The following is a 20,736-nucleotide window of genomic DNA, read 5'->3' on the forward strand; positions in this document are numbered from 1 at the left end:
TCCTTTGCTCCATTTCAGTGTAGACTACAAGACGAAATAATAGTTCTAAGCACTTTTAAGTCTTATTTCTTTGGATTAAATCTTTTCAAGGCATTTTAAGAGGAAAAAGTTGAATATTCACAGTTGTAGCTGCTTAGCCTCCACAAAATATCGCAATAAATATTGTACCGTGTGATGTATATTGAAAATATCGTACGGAGAGATTTGGATATTGTTACATCTCTAGTCATGAGCCTCCCAACCATATCGTGAGCTTTCCTACGATATCACAATAAATATCGTACCATGACGTTCATACAGTGACAATATTGTATCGTGAGACTTGGATATCGTTACAGCCCTAGATACTAGTTACAGATATTTGCGCTGATATTGAACATTTTGACTGGATATCGGTTCAAAGATATCGATTCAGTCTGTGTCTCATTTTGGTATCCTAAGACAAGACTTGACAGACTTGAAACTGTTGTGTTCAGGTCGAGTATAAATAAATACCGTCTCTAATCTACTTTTTTGGAAAAGTTTATAAAATCTTTGTGTTGTCCTTATACTATGTCATGGGAGGTTCATGTATTATAAAAGAACAGAGTTTTTAGGAGACTTAAATCATACATATGTGAGGAGCTGGGGAAAAGTGCAGCAGGAGCTAAGAGGCTGCAGGCACGCAGGGTTCACGACCTTAAAGCTTTTAAGATCCCAACTGTGCGACGCGCCGTTACAGGGATGACAGAACAGGAGACAGGACTAGACTAGCAGACTTTAACAAGACTATAACAAGACTACAGAGGATATAGCGCCACAGTCGAACGTAATGATGTAACGTTTTCAAATGGGAATGAGAAATACCAATTTGTGCAAACTTGGGATTTGTTCAGTTCAGAATAATGCATGTCAAAGCTCAGTGGGTACAGATCTTTGACTACCCCAGTGGTTGGTGGTTCAATCCATCCATTAACATGCATTGTGTCCTTGGGCAAAATACTTTAGTGACATGTGCAATTGTGAATAGGCTTGTCATTATCATTCACACTAAAATATTTACATTCATTTTTACAGCTCAATATTAGCTGTATGCACTTTTCTTTGGATTTGTGAGTGAAACTGTAGAACGATAAGATTTGAGATATAAAAAGTCAACTTCTTTGACTAATTAAGAACAACAACTAACTACTACGAGGTTTCATTTAGTTTTACAGCTCATATTTTTGAACTACATTGTACATTTAAATGTTTCTAGGATTCTTCTGGTTTAGCCTTACTATGTCAATGGAATTAAATAGTTTCAATATTGTCTTATTGTGATATCACACTTAAAGATTTGTTATCGTGGCTTAACTGTGAATGTAAAAGTTGTTGACTGGTGCAATTTAGTTGAAAAATGGCAGGAGCATTTCCATCAGTCTGCCCCAAGACACCTGAAGTAACTAGATTAAACAGATAACATAATTCAGCACGCCGCGTTCAGATCAGGTGTAATATTTTTATGCATTTTACACTACCAATTTGAGCAACAATTTTTAATGATAGATAATATTACCAACTAATTTAAGAAGATACCACTAATGCATTTTTTCTCCTTATAGCATAAAACATAAATGAACTGGTGTTACTATGTAGGAACGTCAGTGTTAGATTATTTTGAAGATTTATTTCATTTAAACTTTAAAGTAGACAGTTATGTGGCGATTTGAAAGACCAATCTTTTTACAGTATAATAATAGTTAAGTCCAATTGCCCAACTCCACCTGCAAATGAATTATTCTTGGAACTGTTGTCCTTTGTACGTCTAATTATATGGTCCAGTGACTTAACATTTGAGTCCATTTTAGATTGCTCATTGCTTTTGAGGTTTGACAACACAACAAACATTAGAGTATTCTCCTAACATAAGTTTAAGGAGCTGTGGAGTATTTAAACAAAAGAAAAAAAAAGAGCGTGAGAGCGTCTGTGATATTTGTTCATGTCTCATTCTTTAAGGAAGTGAAAAGGTTTTTAAAAACACTGGACAAGCTCTGACCAGTCTGACTGCACTGTATGGACATGTCTCAAAGAAGGAAGTACGACCAGTCAATGCTACTGCTTACAAATAGTGTCACTATAAATAAAACCTAGAAAACCAGCGTTTGGAGTAAAAGTTAAAAAAAAAGTTTATATTATTGAAGAATATAGTAGTCCTACAGGATCACACTTAAGTTGCCATCTGCTCTTACTGTGATTTTACAAAAACTAGGTAGTTATGTGCAACAACTGGCTCCCCATACTTCTGCTACAACAATAAATTTGTCAAAAGTTGATACTCCGTTACAAATCCATGGTTACACTTGTGTGAAAACTAGATGCTAATATACTCACAGTGGGTCTCATCCAGCGCACTCCCTGGGTCTTGGCTGATCTGGGCCCGAGCTCGTTGAAGCCCAGAGAGGAGCTTGTCGCTGGGAAGAAGGTGTCCTCAAACAGCTTCCCGCTCCGGAGGCATTGGGATCGGAGAGACTCAAAGTCCTGCCCCAACAGCTTCACGGCGTTGTGGTTCTGCCCCAGCCCCTCACTCCGGTCCCACTGGTTCCGGAGACGAGCGGCCATACCTGTGGCATAGATGGGTGCCTCCATTTATGGCTCGGGCACGTGGACAGCTCTGGGTCACTTTGTTTTGAAGTATCAAAAAGTGTAAATACTTAACAAAGCAACTGCTTTTGTAGAATTAGCAGCGCAGCAGAGGCAGAGGGGATGGGATTCTGCAGTGAGTGGTAATGGTTTGGGGGCTTGATCATAAATCAGGATGAAGCGTGCTTTGCCATTAAGAAGACATCAAAAATATATGAGTGCCAGTGCTGCAGCCGCGTGCGGCTTACTTGTGGTTCAGCTACAGCAGAAAACACACAAGATCTGCAGTCTCCGGGGTAACAAAGGAAAATATAATCCAAATGGGGCTTGTCCTATTCTGGGTAAAGCAGGGGAAATGGATCTAGCCAAACCTGAAAAACAAGAAAGAAAGAAATTACAATAAATTACAGGTATTATTTTTGCAATATGTGTATTATTATTAAATGTTTATATCTATGTCAGCACTAGGTCCGTTTTTGGAAAAGCCTCAAACTACTTCTGAAATAGGATTTTTTCAATTATTAGTATTTATTTATTTTAGCTTAGCTCATGGGTCCACTGTGCTTACTGCTTCTGAAGGATGGGTCAAATGCAGGACAACTTTCCCTACAGGACCGATAAAATGTGCCTTAACTTTCCACTTCCTCATTCATCTTTTTAATTCCAGTAGTTCTATTAGCCCAATGTAAACAAACTACTGATATTTAAAGCATGCTGGGCTGGTCTTAATGCATCAGTCATTGTTGTGCACCCCTGACAAAAGAACCTGTACGTCCACCCACACTGCACACACAGTTACACTCCAAAGAGTCCTCCCTCTCCACCTCTCTGCCTCTCTCTGCCTTTCACTAAACTGCATACACATGCTGGGAGCGCATAGCACAGGGCTTAGTCACACAAAAAACATGTAGCCGCTACTTTACTACACTGATCACTTTGTTACAGGGACAATTTGTAGTCAAAGTTTAATCAACTCTACTAGGGGATGTTTTATGACACAGGAAGTTGGTCTCTAGTGAATACACATTTGTAGTGTGGGTTTTTGGACGGGAAAGTACAGAAATGTGCCAAAACATGCCTGTATATGTCTTGGTTACATGTGCACTGTAGCTTTTAGTAGAGGGTTTGTCAGCTGCTTGTTTTCATGGAGATGTAATTACTTTGTCTAGATCAGGGATGTCCAAACTTTTTTTTGACTATTATACCTTTAAAAAGACACTGATTTTAGGCAGTTATCATAATGCAGTGTGGTGTAATTGAGGTTGCAGTGGTGGAGACACTTAACTGTCTATTAGTGTAAGTTACTGTGTAAGTAATGCCTCTCGTTTGGCCAATTCAACAAGTCCGAGGTCCACAATTGGCCCTACAGTTTGAACACAGTTTGGACACCCCTCGCCTAGAATCTCCCACGATAAATTAATTAATTAAACATGTGTATCACCATTGATACATAAGTATAAATGCCACCACCAGATCAGATCTATGAGGAGAAGACACTGCAAAAATGTACAGTATTTCTTTTTAATAAATGTGAAATTGATATGTTTAATGCCATACTGTGTAACATTATAGGCAAAATAACATCTGTCTCAATGGACACAAGCAGGTTTTAAAGATTAGACTGTACATTACTGGTCTTTTTATTTTGGATTGTCCCTTTTTTGCATCTTTTTGGTTGTTATTCAAATTCTGCACACTGTCCAAACACCTAATACTGAACACAATCGCGCACATCTTTGGACCAACAAAAGTCAATGTTTAATCCTTTTACAAATACTGGGTGCTGTGGGTTTATTAACAGGTCTATAGTGCATTGATGAACAAAGAAGGTGGAAGAAACGCAAACATATTTGGCTTTTTAATTAAGCAAAGCCAATGAGGACACAGTGTCAGTTCTGTAGTGTGAAGCTCAAGAAACAGGTTCAGCTCAGTTCAACTCCGTGTAATAATATGTTGAGTTTTTCCTGCCTTTTTGGTTCTGTATCTGTCTCTCACACACGGAAACAGTGGGTTATTTTTGGCGTTTGTATTTTTCTCAAGCTTTTTTATGACTTTAAAGCCCTCCCTCTTTGCCAAAGTGAAGTGCTGGATCTGACTTTGAGGAGAACTTGCCTGATATTGCTGCAGACCTTCTGTATCACGCAGTTGCAACAAGGGCCACACCCATATAAAGAGTATTTAAGGATAGCATGTGCACAAAAAATTAACAATTTAACAAAACTTTCATTAGAATTTGTTTTTACATACACAGGTTAATGCTAATGTTAATGTTTTTAAATTAGTAAATATGAAGACTGGAGCAGAACAATTTTAGCATTGATCAGTCTTGTGATTTTATTCAAGAATGTATGATTATTTTTGGAGGATACAGCCAAAAGGAGTAAATATACTGTCCCATTTGAACATTTTAACTATTGCAGCAAGATAGATCAATACTCTGACAAATAGTTTCACTCCAAAGTTCAAAATTTTTGGGCTCTGTAACATTTTAAACATCTCTCATCATATAATAAGATATAATACTATGAGTAATGAGGTTTTTTTTTAATATGGTACTTTGGAGTAGGTCTGCATCAGTACTAGGGATGTAACAATGATAGAAATATTGTGATATCGTTTCATCAAAAGTCACACAATAATATCGTGGACTGTCAAAATATATCAAATTACAAATTCCTTTGCTTAAATGCATTTTTTATAGTAGCTTATGAACATCGGAAACTACATATCCCATGATTAATTTCAGTGCAGACAACATGAAGAAATATGTTTTTTACTTGACTTGTTGGGATTATCACAGTAATAATTCACACCAAAATCTTGTCAAGGTATTTTAAAAGCAAAAAAGTGTCCCATCTACAATTATATTAACCTCTTCAAAACATCGCAATAAATATCGTACTGTGAGATGCATATCGTGATAATATCGCACTGTGAGATTTGGATATCGTTACATGTCGATACAGGAAAATTTGCCGGACCAAGGAAATCCATTAGTTAAGCTGATATCCTGGTCGGACTCTTTACTGACTGACAAAGGCCCAGGACGTCTCATGATGTTTGAAGTATAAGTCATACAAAGCCGCACTTGTACTTACTTGCAGGATATATAACAGTTACATAACACAATTAGGGCTGGGTATCATTAAAAACTTGCCGATACGATACATACCTCGATACACAGGACATGATACTTGTGATACTTTCAATTCAGTACGATTCGGTATTATTTCGGATATATTTCGATACAATTCATTGAAAAACAAAGGTTAAATCATGGCTGTGATATTAAAAGTCTGCTAAGTCCACTAAGTTTGCACAAAGTTAACTGTGAAAATATCAACACAATTGTAGCTCTTATACAAATGAATTTAGTAAAATGCACCTAAAAATACTCTTGATAATATAATGATACAGCAGCCCACGATATCAATACTGTATCATCACATTAAACAATATGATATTTTGATATTTTTGCACACCCCCAAACACAATCAGATCAATTTTGTAATAAGTTAACTGTGTTTTGAGAGAAAAGATGTAATTTTCATTCCCTACACCGGTATCGTTTAATAAAGGATATCGGTACATACACATCGATATTGGTATTGGAAAAGCTGGATTGGTGAATCCATAGTTCGGAGTTTAAATATGGTTTTCTCCAGTTATTCCAGTTTGGGACTATCACAAAGATGCACGTCTGCACATTTTTTCTAGTTAAATATTGCAAGAATAACAGTTTATATCTTTATTTCTATTTATACGATCAGAGCACAACCCGCTATGTCAAAAATATCCTCCTTAATGTTTAATAATAAGCAGTGACTTCCGTCCATTAGCAGCATTAACATGTTCTGCGTGTTATCAGGGACGTTATCAGGGAAGCGAAAAAGAGACTCACACGAGATGAATTCTGGCTTCAATGAATATTTGATTTCACTTCACATGTGAACTGTCTCTCTGTCCCACAAACACGCAGAGCCCCTGTTCAAGCAGAGTAGGTGTGAGGAAGATCAGAAGTGAAAACAGGGACAGAGAGAGGTATCAGGAACAGCTCCCAAACCAACAATATAAGACAGATTAAAAAAAGCAGATATTTTTATTTTTTATTATTTATTTTCTATTTATTTTATTCATTCATTTTTGTATTATTATTCGTCTTGAGCAATCTTATTTTTTGTTATTTTGTCTTTTTAACTAATATCAAAATATCATATATAAATAAAATCAGAAAGTGTTGCAAAATTAGTTGAAAATGAATGAGCAGAATCGTGTCTTTCAAACAATCACATATTTTAGAGCATGAAACTTAGTTCAGGAGATGTACACTAAGATATCTCCAATTATAAATGTAATATTGAAACAAAGGATTACTTCGCTTAGGCATTATGTAATTCTTGAAAATTATACTTTAGGAGTCAGACACAATATCAGTTCAAGTAAGATTCATAACTTCCTGGTCTCACTTCCTGATTTGGTTTAGTGCCATGTTGTAACTTTTTTTTGTCAATTCACACCATACGCATTTACAAATTAGTTTTTCCTGACAGAATACGGTTGACTTTTCCCTGATTTTGAGTTGAATTAAATCTTTCACAGATAACTTTTGAAGGTAGCGTATAAAAATCAGAGACTCTTCTTTTGTTTTGTTTTGGCACTGTGGCCAGAAGTTGCTGTGGTTGTAATACATTTAAATTATAGGTCAAACCAAGACTAGACGCTCACAACAAACAGACTGGGTTTACATAGGGTTTTAAAATCAAGTTTTAAGTGCAGATTTCCATTTTGTCATTGTCTATAACCTGTATTTTCCATTGAATAGGAGACAGTGTTTTGGTATTTGTATGTTTAGCTGTTATTTAGTTATGTTTAAAGACTTCCACATTATTGTAAACATATAGAGGTCACACAAGTTAAGCAGATATGCAGACATTAAGACTTACTTTTCTGCTGATGTTTGTGTCTGGCATGGAAGACAAAAATAAGAAGTTCCCAAATGTACAGTAAAAAATGCAATTAAGCGCGTGTGGGCGTGTTCGAGCTCTGGGTAAGCATTTTAACTCACGGGGTTCATATTCCAAACAATGTTTACAGTGAAATAAAATACCTAAAATGTCTCTGGACTGAAGCAAAGCAGAAAATAGCCCTGCAAAAAATAAACTAGACACTCAAACTGACCACTGGGAGATTGGCAGAGGTGTTTTTTTTTAAATAATAAAGATTTAAATGAGCCATCATGCACTTTAAAGTAACGCAAACTGTCAAAAAAATATTTATGAACATAACATATTACCACTTTAAATGCATGGCTCGAACAGATAAGCCCAAGTCATGGTAGGTGTGGTTCATAGGAGGCATGCAAACCCCAGCTGTCTAACTTATAAACTTGTCTATGGCTTTAACAAGAACAGTTGGCATAAACAGACATGGTCTATGCAATCATAAAAATTAACATGCAGTGTAGCAGTATTTTCTGGTTTGCTCAAATGCAATTCTACACAAGCTGGTCATGAGCCAAGATTTGAATATGCTTTCGGTTTTCCTCATTTGGATTTCACCATAAAAGTAAAACCACAAATCTCTCTGCAACGCGCGCGAACACACAAACAATCCAAACAGAGTAAATGTTATACTTACCTTAAAGATCGCGTCCTTCAATGCCCGCTTTAAGACATGAAATTTGGCTGTTAACTTTCTCCTTTCTCTGCCATGTTCAGTCTCGCTGGTCCCCTCCCCTTCGCTTTCTGCTAGGCGTATTTTTTTGGACTGAAACGCCCTGTCCGCCTCCTCCTCTCCGCTGCACCGCTCCCTCTGTCGTGCGCCTGGTGCGTCTGCGCAAAGGCTGCTCTAGTCGTGATTGACCTCTCCTGCACACCTCTGCTCTTCGATAATAGGTGCAAAAAACTACCAAAGCAATAGACTACACACTTTTGGATATGTTTGTAATGCAATTTGAATAACTACATGTAAGTCTCCTGTAGCCCATCACTAGTTTTGTTCCATTGTGTTGTCATTTGTTTCCTTTGCTTTTTATTCACTGTTGTGTTTTTATGCATTTATTTTATTTTCATTTGAACTGTTTACTTTTATAAGATGCTGTTTTTGTTTGTATCTGAAAATCTGCATTAAAAAAAAGACTGTGCTCATGTGTTATTTATGTTCTGTGACTTCTATAGCCTATGATTAATGAATAACTTAAATAAAATAAAGGTAAAATAATTTCCTCTCCATTGGTGCGTCATTTTGTTTACTTATATAAGCTTTATTTTCTCAGCAATGTTGGCTACACTGAGTCATAACTCTTTAAGCAAAATGTTTCCACGTAACACACACATTTTATTTTATGACTTATCTTTCAGTTTTATTTTGATTTGTACATATACATTTATGTCTTATTTGACACCTGTCTCTTGCAACTTATTTAGAATTTATTATTACCATTTATATGTTTTACTCATTGTTATTATATTATATTGTGATGAATGAACTACTGTGTCTAAATAATTTCCCTTGTGGATCAATAAAGTTTGTCTAAAGTTTGAATCTAAGTCTAACAGTCAAAAAGTAGCCATTTACTGTATCTAAATGACTTAAGCTTTGTAGATAATATTTATTTTCAAAGTTGACCTATATATTTGAAGATTCACCCACTTTTCAGGCGAATTAACGCGTAAACACTGACACCTAAAGGCACAAATGAGCATTACACTTTGACTTGTGGACTTCAGTTCCCAGCATGCATTGAGACAGTATCCCGTGGTTCTTTGCTCGCACCTCGCTGCCGTGTTTCTTCCGGTAGCCACGGTCGTTGTTTCATTGAGTAAACCTCAACATGGCATCCGACGGGCCCCCGGGAGCCGAGGGTCTCCCCGCCGACCTGGGCGCTGCGATCACGGCTTTAAACTCATGGAGCAACCCGGAGCTGCAGGCGCGGCTGGCGGAGATCGGAGCCCCAAACATGGGTAAGAATCTGCGTGTGAGCGCTGGAAAGTCCTGCGCTGTCGTCCAGGCTCAGCTAACTCAAGCTAGTTTAAGCTAACTGCTGCAACTTTAATGAAAGATTTATTACAAACTTTTCCATACGTTTAAACTGCCTCATAGTACAATCAGACTGATATTCACAAATATGTTTAAAAAGTGTATGTTGGATCTTTCTCAACTTAAACCTTTACTTCTGGTACTGTAGGCTAACCTCAGTGTTGCTAGCTCACATAGTTTTGAGAGGTTCTGTTTTGGAGGGACTGGAGGTTTTCACTGAGTCTGTATGTTCTTGTTTTGTGTCGTGCAGGTCCCAGAGAGGAACTGATTGACAGACTGAAGGGATACATGATGCAGGTAAGAGGACACCTATCACATGTTTAACAAATTATGACATATTGTTGGATTTGTTTACTCTTCGACATTATATTATCCTCCCACAGTAAACCTTTATATTTATTTGTGCTTTACAGACTGGGATACTCCTCACTAAACCTGAAGTTGCTGTAAGATGACTGAAATTTGTAGTGCTCTTCTTCACTTTTGATTGTGTTATTGACGTGTTCTCTGCTGTTCAGATGGGGGGTATCCCCATAGCACAGATGTCTATACCCCCTGGTATGGGGATGATGCCAGCGATGAATATGATACCAGGAGGGCCCCCGGGCATGCACATGGGCATGGAGCCTGGCATGGCACCTGGCATGGCACCTGGCATGGCACCTGGCATGGCACCTGGCATGGCACCTGGCATGTCCCAGGACGACCAGCTGAAGATGGCTCAGCAGAGAGCAGCCATGGTGCTGCAGCAGGAGGAGATGGCCAAACAGGTGAGCACTGTGGACGACCTGAAACTATTTAGTGTGTGTTTGTAGTGTGGCTGAGCTGACAGGGCTTCTTTGGTTAATCTTATTTTTATTTTGCAGGGAGATGTTCGAGTTTTGGATGAGCAGGACCTTCTAGAGCAACAGAAAAGAGTGAGTTATTACCATAGTCTATGGTTGTTACCAGCTGGTTTGTTGGTTGTTTTTAACCACATGATCCATGTTCAGGCTGCTGTGCTGCTGGAGCAGGAGCGCCAACAGGAAATGGCCAAGATGCAGGGAGGCCCGGGAGGCTTAACCCTGCCCACTGCCAGCTTAATACAAGGTTAGATCATCACATTTAAAATGTGCAAATGTTTTTCTCTTCATTGCTGTTGCCATAATATAAAGTTGTGTTTTTTTCTGTTAGGACCACTGCCTCCTGGTTTAATCCCCAACCAAAAACAGAGGGGTCCTCCTGGTGATGACAGAGAGGTTGGATATTACTGAAATCTTAGTATTTGACTTTTTAAACATTAAATAACAGTTGATACTTTTACTTTTTCTCATCTTTTAGTCATGGCAAAATGATGAGGTGAGTGTTACCGGACCAAAGATTCCACAGGCTTTGGAGAAGATCCTGCAGCTGAAGGAGATCAGACAGGAACAGAACACAGACGCTGCAGGTCAGTGCATCAGCTCTGTTAACTTCAGTATGTTTCTGCACTTGGAACAATTATCGTGCAGAATTTGGCTTTACATGTTTGTCATTTAAAACAGATGATGACGATGACGAGGGAGACGACCCCAACTCGTCTTCTAAAATGGCTGATGCTGATGATGACGATGCCTCAAAGAAAGATGTAGGTTTTCCTTCTTGATTTAAAGGCACACTATGCAACTTTTCTGGTGGAAGTGTCTGTTACAAGCTTGTGTTTCATAATGTTCCATATTACATGATCGCTATTTTATTGTTTAAAAGAAATCGTGAGCTTTCTGTAACACTAAATTGACTGTTAAAACATCTTCACAGAAAAACCGTAAGCGCAGAAACCGAAAGAAGAAGAGTAAAAAGAAGCGAGCGATGGAGAGGAAGGAGCAGGCAGAGCAGCAGGAGAACGGAGTGAAGGACAAAGAGAACGACAAGGACCCAGAGGTGGAGATCGAGTACGTCACAGAGGAGCCAGAGATCTACGACCCCAACTACATCTTCTTCAAGAGGATTTTTGATGCTTTCAAGGTAAAATCTCATTTAACATCACTAATATGTAAGAAAGAATATTGTAGTAGTAGTTGCTCATTTTCCCCCAGAAGAGCTAGAGGAAGTGTGTGTGTAGAAAAGGAAATGTGGGAAGTGTACATACCCAGATACTTTCATGCTGGTACTGATGTTGCTATAGTAACCAGCTATACCTGGGACAAACTTAATTTCTGAGATTTGTTTGATGAAATTTACACTTTGGATTTAAAGAGTTTTACTGGTAAACACTTTGCAAATGTATTCACGCTTTTGTCTCTATAACATATTAATATAAGAATATAGTCATATGTTCTGCTTTAAATAGTCCGCATTGTCTTTCGTTCCAGCTTACAGACGATGTGAAGAAAGAGAAGGAGAAGGAACCAGAGAAAGAAAAACACGAGCTTCCGTATTTGAGGAAGAAAGGCATCGAGCTGCAGCGGAAAGACGACAGTGACGACAGTGAAGAGGTTTGAGAATGCAGTTCAGTGATTCAAGTGAAATTTTTGTTCTGGAAAATGGCTGAATCTTAAGTTTTATATTTTATCAAAAGGAGGTGGATAAAAGTGATGTCCCCAAACTGTCCAAGAAGAAACTGCGGAGAATGAACCGTCTGACAGTGGCTGAACTTAAGCAGGTTAGATGCAGACTAAATATTCATTCAGTGTGCAAAATGTGCTTCAAAATGGGTACTGGGGATGCACATGAAAATCAATTACTATTATTTTTTTTTTTGAAAGAAAGTCATAAATTGTTTAACTTGTGAATGGAAACAGATGTTATAGTTTGACTTGAGAATCAAAACAACAACACCACTTGACTGTGAAGTAAATATTTGAACACTTTTACATCAAATCTGGGCACACAAACACATTCTTATTTATCTGTGAGTTTCTGAATGATTAATTAATGCTACTGTTGTCAATACATTATATTTTTGAATGGAAAAAAGTCCTCAAAATGTTGCATATAATAAGAAGCTAAAATCCACAAATACTACAATCAGCTGTGACCTGCATCACATTTCTGTAAATGTTTTTTGTTTTTATTATTATTTGTTATATTCTAATAAAAACAAATCTGCAGCTTTGACAAGAACAGTTTTAACCATCTTTCGGTTATACTTCCAGCTGGTGGCCCGTCCGGATGTGGTGGAGATGCACGATGTGACGGCCCAAGAGCCAAAACTCCTGGTTCACCTGAAGGCCACAAGGAACACGGTGCCCGTCCCACGACACTGGTGCTTCAAGAGGAAGTACCTCCAGGGCAAGAGGGGTATCGAGAAGCCCCCCTTTCAGCTGCCCGAGTTCATCCGCAGGACCGGCATTCAGGAGATGAGAGAGGCGCTACAAGAGAAGGTACGGCAAATTATCAGAAGGAGTTTTTTATACAGTAGTTTCCAAAAGCATGTCTGGTATTTATTCATTCTTAGTACAGAATACAATGTTTAAAATTTATAAAGTTGTGAGTGTCTTTTCATCATTCTGAGCCACACATTTATAAGTTTAAAATGTAGCTCATCCAGAATTGGAAGCAATATAAATTTCCAAGCACTTATCATAACAGTATTATCTGTCTGTTTACAGGAGGATGCCAAAACTATGAAAACCAAAATGAGGGAGAAAGTTCGTCCTAAAATGGGAAAGATTGACATCGACTACCAGAAACTCCACGACGCTTTCTTCAAATGGCAGATCAAACCCAAGCTCACCATCCACGGAGACCTATACTATGAGGTAATGTAACTCTAACCAGATACACAATGGTTATTGTTACATGTACCAAAACCCTCTCAACATTATATGATTTTCTGGAGTTATCAGATTGTTGTCATGTAAACACTGGCTGCGGGCACATGCCTAACCAAATCTGATTATTGTCTGATTTATGGACTATGTAAAACTACCCATTGTAACTGTTGTGTATCATATTATGTTGTGTAGGGTAAAGAGTTTGAAACACGTCTGAAAGAGAAGAAGCCTGGAGATCTGTCAGATGAACTGCGTATTGCTCTGGGAATGCCTGTTGGACCTGTGAGTTTCAATACCATGTTACTTAAGTTTATTATTAATATGCAACGACAGTTTATGCTTTTTGTAACAGTTTACTTTTACTTGTTGCACCCGTCACCATAATGTAAACTCTAAGATTCTGTCAGTAACATCTGCCATAGTTATTAATAAAGTAAATGGTCTGTAAAATTAACCATATTGTTAAAGATTACAGTTCAATTTTGAGTTGTTTTTATCAGCTATACATATATTTTTATTACATTGTAGTTTTGTAATAATTCTGATTCTTTCATAACTTAAATAACAACAATGCAATACAGTTTTATAAATTTTTTCACTGTATATTCTACCTCTTTTAAGAACATTAACATAAAAAGTATGAGCCTGGCACTATTTCTTGTTTAAAGTATGTATTCTCTTGGTCAACAGAATGCCCACAAAGTGCCCCCTCCCTGGCTGATTGCCATGCAGAGATATGGACCACCTCCCTCTTACCCCAACCTCAAAATCCCAGGACTCAACGCACCCATCCCAGATGTAAGGACACAAAATATCAACTCAGATTTGTATAAAACTATATTTATTTGAGTATTTATTTGTATTAAAATGATGTTTGTCCCATTAGAATTGTACGTTCGGGTACCACGCTGGAGGATGGGGCAAGCCTCCTGTGGACGAAATGGGAAAACCTCTTTATGGAGACGTGTTTGGGACCAACGCAGGAGATTTCATGGTAATTATCACAACTACATACAGTTTGTGTTTAATTAATTTAGCTTTGGGTTTAGGGTAGATTGTTCAACTGGAAAATACAGAAGCAAATTTTTAAGATAATCTTCATATTAAAATAGATTCAAATATCCAGTGCTTCATAAATATAAAGTACATGGACATGAGAGTTAGGGATTCAATTAAACTCAGTTAAATTCAATCTTTATTAAGAACACATAATATCTGGTTCATAGTATAAAAAAAAAATAGTAAGAATAAAAAATTTAAAGACAGAGCTCCTCACAGGATACACTAGAGCTTGAATGATTTGATTGCTCAGATTCATTGCACTACATATAAATGAATAAATAAACCATCTGATTGTGAGAACAATCTAGGGTTGAGTTCACATCATCATTCAAACCATAATCCCTATATGAGTTATGATTATTTTTAAATCAAAAGTGATAAAATATAGGGATGCAACAATAACTGAAATATCATGATATCGTATTGTCAAAGTTCTCACAATAATATCGTGGACCATCACAATATATCGAATTACAAGTCTCTTTGCTTAAATTAAGAGTTATGGTGCAGCAATAGCTAAAAAAAAAAAAAAAAAAGAGGGAACTACATAGACCATGATCCTTTGCTCCATTTCAGTGCAGTCTACAAGAAGAAATAACAGTTCTAAGCACTTTTAAGTCTTCTTGTCAAGACATTGTAAGAGAAAAACGTATCATATTAGCCTCCACAAAATATCGCAATAAATTTCATACCGTGAGACGTATATTGTGAAAATATCGTACCGAGAGATTTGGATACTGTTGCATCCCTAATCATGAGGTTTCCCAAGATATAGCAATAAATATCGTACTGTGAGGTTCATACCGTGATGATATCATATTGTGAGGCTTGGACATCGTTACACCCCTAATAAAATAGCTTTGACATTGTTGGAGTACTTGGTACTTGGTGTTGAAAGTGGTTTTGTTTTAAATTCAGAATGATTTATCATGTTTGTCTTAAAAGTACACACTAAAGTGGTTCCTCATAGTTCTTCTCTGCTCTTGTGCTCAGTCCAAAGCAGATGATGAAGAGCTGGACCACACACCGTGGGGAGAATTAGAGCCGTCTGACGAAGAGTCTTCAGAGGAGGAGGAGGAAGAGGAAAGCGATGAAGAGAAACCAGACGAGACGGGCTTCTTCACTCCAGCTGACAGGTACTTACACATGCTGTTTATCCCTTTCATGTGAAGCTAACTGGAATGGTATGTAAATAAATTGTAGTCCGCATTTTGTGAGAACCAAAACCCATACATTTACTTTACATTCCACATTTTTGTCAGTATTGCCCACACTTAGTTTTAACACAGTCTAACAGAAATAACATTAGAACATGTTATATTTTCAGTTCGCCTAATATTAAACCCATGGAGAGATTAAGATGCTGATTAAGATTTTTAATTCTGTTGCAGCTAATGTACCTCTTTGGTAATTTGTCTTTTTGATGTTCAGTCTCAAGCTTGATATTTTTTCAGTTAGTCACCCTTATCTTGTGACTTTTCTGTTTTAAAATCAAACGCCAAACTGGAACCGTGAACGCTCCTGAAAATGTGTTGCTTGTTGATAGATGTAGATGATGTTGACCTTTTGTCTTTGTCTGGGTATTTAGTCGGGGACCTGTCTTTGTGTGAGAGCGTGTTATTCATTCATTTATTCTTCTAATACATGCAGATGTGCTCTTTGATGGTTTCTCTCTCCTAAACGACCTGATTACCATAATTTACCATGTCGTTATGAGATGAAGTGGCCTGTGAACCCGCAGATTAAACCCTTGATTACAGAGAAGCGTTTAAAATGGGTTTGTTAGCTTTTTTAATGGAGTCTTTACCTTAAGCATAATGAACTCTGGCTGTGCTGTTTATGGGAATATTATTTATGCATGTGTGATTAGTCAGTTTATGCATGAATAGACAAACTTCGCCTATAGGGGGCATCATTTTAATAAGAAAACAATTTCACAATATCTCTCGTGTTTATGTATTGGCACAGACAGACATATTGAAATAAACTGTCTGGGTTGTTGTAGTAATGGTTTTGTGTATTTTGTTGCAGTGGGCTGATCACTCCTGGAGGTTTTTCGTCTGTCCCCGCTGGTATGGAGACGCCAGAACTGATTGAACTCCGAAAGAAGAAGATCGAGGAAGCAATGGACGGGTTAGTATTATACAATCACATTATAAAATAGAATATTACAATATACTCTGTTCAGAATGAATGATTTTTATGAAGCCATCAGAGTTCATAAGTTGGGCTAACTTTATTGCAAAAGTGTTTCAAGGTCTATAATTATGCTAAATAAAACTGCAAATCACTATTCAGTACTCACAGCCGTGCTACGATATTATGACATAACAGCACACATTGACACATTATTTTTGAGGATTATTTTCTCTATAATAGTTTGAAAGTGAAAGCCCAAAATGAAATCTCCAAAATATACACGGTTCCCACAGTCAAGAAAATCCGGGAAAAGTCCATGAAAATTCAATGAAAGTTTTGGAAAAGTCATGGAAGTTTAGTATCTTTTTCATGCAACTACACATTCTGTTAAGTTATCATTAGGCTATTATAATTACTTTTGAACATATGTGCTTTTTGTTTAAAAGAGATGACAATAAATGCACTGACAGTATTTTGAATGTTAAAAATATAATATCAAACAATAAGGTGAGTGGAAAGGGTTAACGTTTCATATTTACCCCTAAAAATATGTTGAATTCTACACATGTAGGTGCCGTAAAATCATGTAAAATTCACTTTAGGTCATGAAAAAGTCACAGAAAAGTTTTGAAATTTTGTCAGTGAAAAAGAATGAGAACCTTGATTAGAGCACTATTTTTATGTATTCTGGAAAGATTGTTGGTTGTGAAGAAAGGCATCCAGTGTAATATTTATGAAGTGTGCAGATTGCACATAAACAAGCCCTAAAATCACTCATGCATACACCCACATTCATACTAGGCAAGCTGGATGAAGTGTCTTGCCTAAGGAGTCCTCATCAGTGCCCAAAAACATAATAAGTGTTGTTTAATGGTGATCCCTTGAAGACATTTTTCCTTCCTTTTGCCATTTGATATTTTATGCTAAAATGGTTCGTTAACACTGGTATCTCCCCCGGTGTTGCAGTAATGAGACTCCACAGCTGTTCACGGTGCTGCCGGAGAGACGCACGGGCCCAGTGGGAGCCGCCATGATGGCCTCCACACACATCTACGACATGTCTGCGGTAAGACCTCCTCCCTCCTCTGCTTACTCCTCTGTAACTCCACTGCACCACATGGGAAAGGAATATAGATCGATTTTTCACCCCTTCATTTTGATCACAAATTTAGTTTAATTTTGTCTCATTAAGTGCGTAAATATAGCTTTCATTATTATTTCTTCAACATAAACAAGATGGACATTTAATAATTTCCTTTTAACACATGCATCGTCAGTAAAAGGATGTTGTTTGGAGCAGAGTTCAGACTTTAGAAAAATACATTTGAGAGGATTGGCAATTGAAAACTTGAAAACACTCTGTCAAAATTGGGACTAAACTAGGGCTAGGATTATATGATGACGGTCTTGAACAGAAGACACAAAAGTGGCATCACGTCTTCAATTTTTATTCTGTGTTTAGACGAGCATTTTCGGGAGGAAATGGTGACGCAAAAGTGTATGGAATTGGATTGAGTATGCATGCCAGGCGGCTAGGTGGTGACGCTCGGTAGTGATATGTGTGACATAAATGCGTACATGACGTGAGCAGATCTGACCAGAGTTTTGCGTCTTGGGCAGTGTAGACAGAAACGCTACGGCGGAGCGTATTCAGCTTTTCCACTCTGGAGGGTGGTTTCAGATTTTTGCATTTTTAAGCCCCAAAAACGAAAGGCACTTCTGATAAAATATTTTATCATTTTTATCTGCAAGCATTCTTCGTGTAAACAGGCCCAGAAGACTAAACTCAGAACTGAACCATGTCCTAGGGTGGAACATGCCTAAACCAAAATCAAACTAGGACCAAACCAGGATAAAAGTCAACGCACCCCTCAATTCTGTGAGACTAAATTAGTACGAACGCAGCAACCCCGTGCCAAAACTAAACCAAGACTAAACCTCAACCAGAACTGAACAGAACTGAACCAGGATCAGACTAGGACAAGTGTGAAGACCACTACATTGGTACATTGCACTGTATATTGTGCAGCCCTTCCATAATCCTTCATCCTGACTCTGGTGTGTTGTTCCAGGCCATGGCGGCGCGTAAGGCGGGCGGCGGGTCAGAGTCTCAGGGCGTGGAGGTGGCTTTGGCCCCGGAGGAGTTGGAGCTGGACCCGATGGCCATGACTCAGAAGTACGAGGAGCACGTGAGGGAGCAGCAGGCTCAGGTCGCCAAGGAGGACTTCAGCGACATGGTGGCAGAGCACGCCGCCAAACAGAAGGTACGTTTTGTTTTCTTCTTCACGCTCCTATTCACCCATATGCTGTCTTGAATTGTATTTTTGTTGAAGCTGAATGAATAAAACAAATGTAATTTAATTATTTTTAAAAATAATAATAAAATTCCTGGTAATAAATTACATAAGAATTAATACTATGTTTTTTATATACAGGTTCATTGTGTAACTTTTCTGGTGGAGGGTCTGTCACATTCTTGTTTCTATGGAGATGTCATTGCTCTGCCTGAAATGTTCCACAGTATGACATTAAACATTTATTCAATTACAGGTGGTTTTACAGCTCAAAAATACCTTGAAAAACAGGCATTCTGACTGGGTTCCACACTTCTGACCTGTATGTTAGTTTGGTCTCCACGTAGAGGAAAAGGTTTAATGCCATACTGTGAAACATTCTAGTAGGGATGTAACGATAACCGAAATATTGTGATATCGTGTCGTCAAAGTTCACAATACATCGAATCACAAGTCTTTTTGCTTAAATTAAACGTTATGGTGCAGCAGTAGCAAAAAACACAGAGAACTACATAGACCATGATCCTTTGCTCCATTTCAGTGCAGACTACAAGGAAAAATAACAGTTTGAAGCACTTTTGAGTCTTAGTTCTTTAGAATAAGTCTTGTCAATGCATTTTAAGAGGAAGAAGTAGCATCTTAGCCTCCACAAACTATCGCAAAAAATATCGTACCGTGAGACTTCGATATCGTTACATCCCTAAATTCTAGCAATAACAATTTGATGGAGAAAAGCATCTGATGGACCCTACACAAGAAAAGTTGCACAATGCTCCTTTTAAATCTTATAAACCCCAACATTATGAAATACACATCCTGTCTTTTTTATTACAGCGTCATTTGAACCTACTGAAACAGCACAAAACTATTATAAATATGTTGCAACTTAAATATTGTTCATTGTATACATTGCTACAGTCTGTTTTTGTCTTGACCTTTAGTATCTGCTTCTAATATTGGAAACTTTTACTGTCTTTTTATAGTTTTTTATTGTTTTGTTTTGCAGCAAAAGAAGAGGAAGGCCCAACCACAGGACACGAGAGGCGGAGCCAAGAAATACAAAGAGTTCAAGTTTTAGAGCAGATCCAGGATGAGGCCGTGAGACAGGAAGTCATTCAGAAAACAACAAATTACAACATCAGACATTTGACCATCACTATCCATGTGTTTTCAAGATTAGTATTGTTTTTTTGTTTATTTTTTATCTTAAATAGACTCATGTAATCAGTGTCATATGTAAATGGTGATAGTAAAGTGATCTAAGATCTTGGTCAGTTTTTGCTGTAACCATGTTTGTTTTGTTTTTGTAAATAAATGAATTGATTACATGAGTTCACAATGGGCTTGTTTAATTGTTTTTACTGTAATTGTCATAGTTTTTTGGATGAAATTATACAGAGAAGCCAACTATACAATATAAAAATCCATTAAGCTAAAAGTTTTTTACTACATAATACAGTTTAGAAGGCCTTTAGTTAGATTTTTTTTTTAACCAATAATGTATAGTAGTTACCATAGTAGTATTAGTATAGTAGTATTACCGTACCTAGAATATTCCAGTGTAATATTTATCTCTGCGTAGGATGGAGCTGGTGCCACTAGATGTGTGGAGAGAGCTACTCATCATAATGCATGCTTAAGATATTTTTAGCAATAGAAATTCCTGCCGTGATAATGGATAGATACATTTAATGCTATATTATGGGAAATTTGAAACAAAGAAATAAAATGAAAGAAACAGAAATGTAAAATAAAAGCAAGAAATGTTTTGCAGTACCTTTAATGTTCCTGACAAATCATTTCATTACTTTGATTTTTGTCTTATATTCTCCTGAGACCCCGCCCATTAATTTGTGTCCTTTATAGTG

The 20,736-nt window shown here is 37.4% G+C and overlaps 2 protein-coding genes across 4 annotated transcripts in view; one reads left to right on the top strand and one right to left on the bottom strand.

The window, feature by feature from the left end:
- Positions 1 to 8,396, bottom strand: part of capn1 (calpain 1) — a 42,934-nt gene extending 34,538 nt beyond the window's left edge. Inside the window, exons 1-3 of one of the 3 annotated variants that reach the window (XM_020936451.2) lie at positions 7,545 to 7,775; positions 6,503 to 6,585; positions 2,353 to 2,972 (exon numbers count right to left, since the gene is read on the bottom strand). In XM_020936451.2, coding sequence (XP_020792110.1) covers positions 2,353 to 2,607 — 255 coding nt within the window. In that variant the 5' untranslated portion in view covers positions 2,608 to 2,972; positions 6,503 to 6,585; positions 7,545 to 7,775. Of the gene's footprint in view, positions 1 to 2,352; positions 2,973 to 6,502; positions 6,586 to 7,544; positions 7,776 to 8,238 lie in introns of those variants that run through there. The other 2 variants (XM_020936450.2, XM_020936452.2) reach the window with 2 other exon arrangements.
- Positions 8,397 to 9,374: 978 nt separating this feature from the next.
- sf3b2 (splicing factor 3b, subunit 2) lies at positions 9,375 to 20,207 on the top strand. Its single transcript, XM_020936455.2, has 22 exons — positions 9,375 to 9,563; positions 9,890 to 9,936; positions 10,053 to 10,085; positions 10,158 to 10,409; positions 10,506 to 10,556; positions 10,632 to 10,728; positions 10,813 to 10,877; positions 10,960 to 11,068; positions 11,163 to 11,245; positions 11,416 to 11,622; positions 11,970 to 12,092; positions 12,176 to 12,259; positions 12,753 to 12,980; positions 13,209 to 13,358; positions 13,566 to 13,655; positions 14,064 to 14,171; positions 14,260 to 14,367; positions 15,429 to 15,571; positions 16,467 to 16,568; positions 17,541 to 17,640; positions 18,647 to 18,838; positions 19,875 to 20,207. Exons 1-22 carry the CDS (start codon positions 9,434 to 9,436, stop codon positions 19,944 to 19,946), a joined length of 2,574 nt encoding a protein of 857 aa, XP_020792114.2. The 5' UTR covers positions 9,375 to 9,433; the 3' UTR covers positions 19,947 to 20,207.
- Positions 20,208 to 20,736: the final 529 nt, after the last annotated feature.

Source organism: Boleophthalmus pectinirostris, unplaced genomic scaffold (genome assembly GCF_026225935.1).
Source record: "Boleophthalmus pectinirostris isolate CB_2022bp ecotype Guang Dong unplaced genomic scaffold, ASM2622593v1 HiC_scaffold_20, whole genome shotgun sequence".
Taxonomy (NCBI): domain Eukaryota; kingdom Metazoa; phylum Chordata; class Actinopteri; order Gobiiformes; family Gobiidae; genus Boleophthalmus; species Boleophthalmus pectinirostris.

Bases quoted from the DNA above. Each gene is read 5' to 3' on its own strand.
- sf3b2 (XM_020936455.2), top strand. From the start codon at position 9,434: ATGGCATCCGACGGGCCCCCGGGAGCCGAGGGTCTCCCCGCCGACCTG. The intron at 9,564-9,889 runs GTAAGAATCTGC...TGTGTCGTGCAG, and splicing joins GATCGGAGCCCCAAACATGG to GTCCCAGAGAGGAACTGATT. The intron at 11,069-11,162 runs GTCAGTGCATCA...CATTTAAAACAG, and splicing joins ACAGAACACAGACGCTGCAG to ATGATGACGATGACGAGGGA.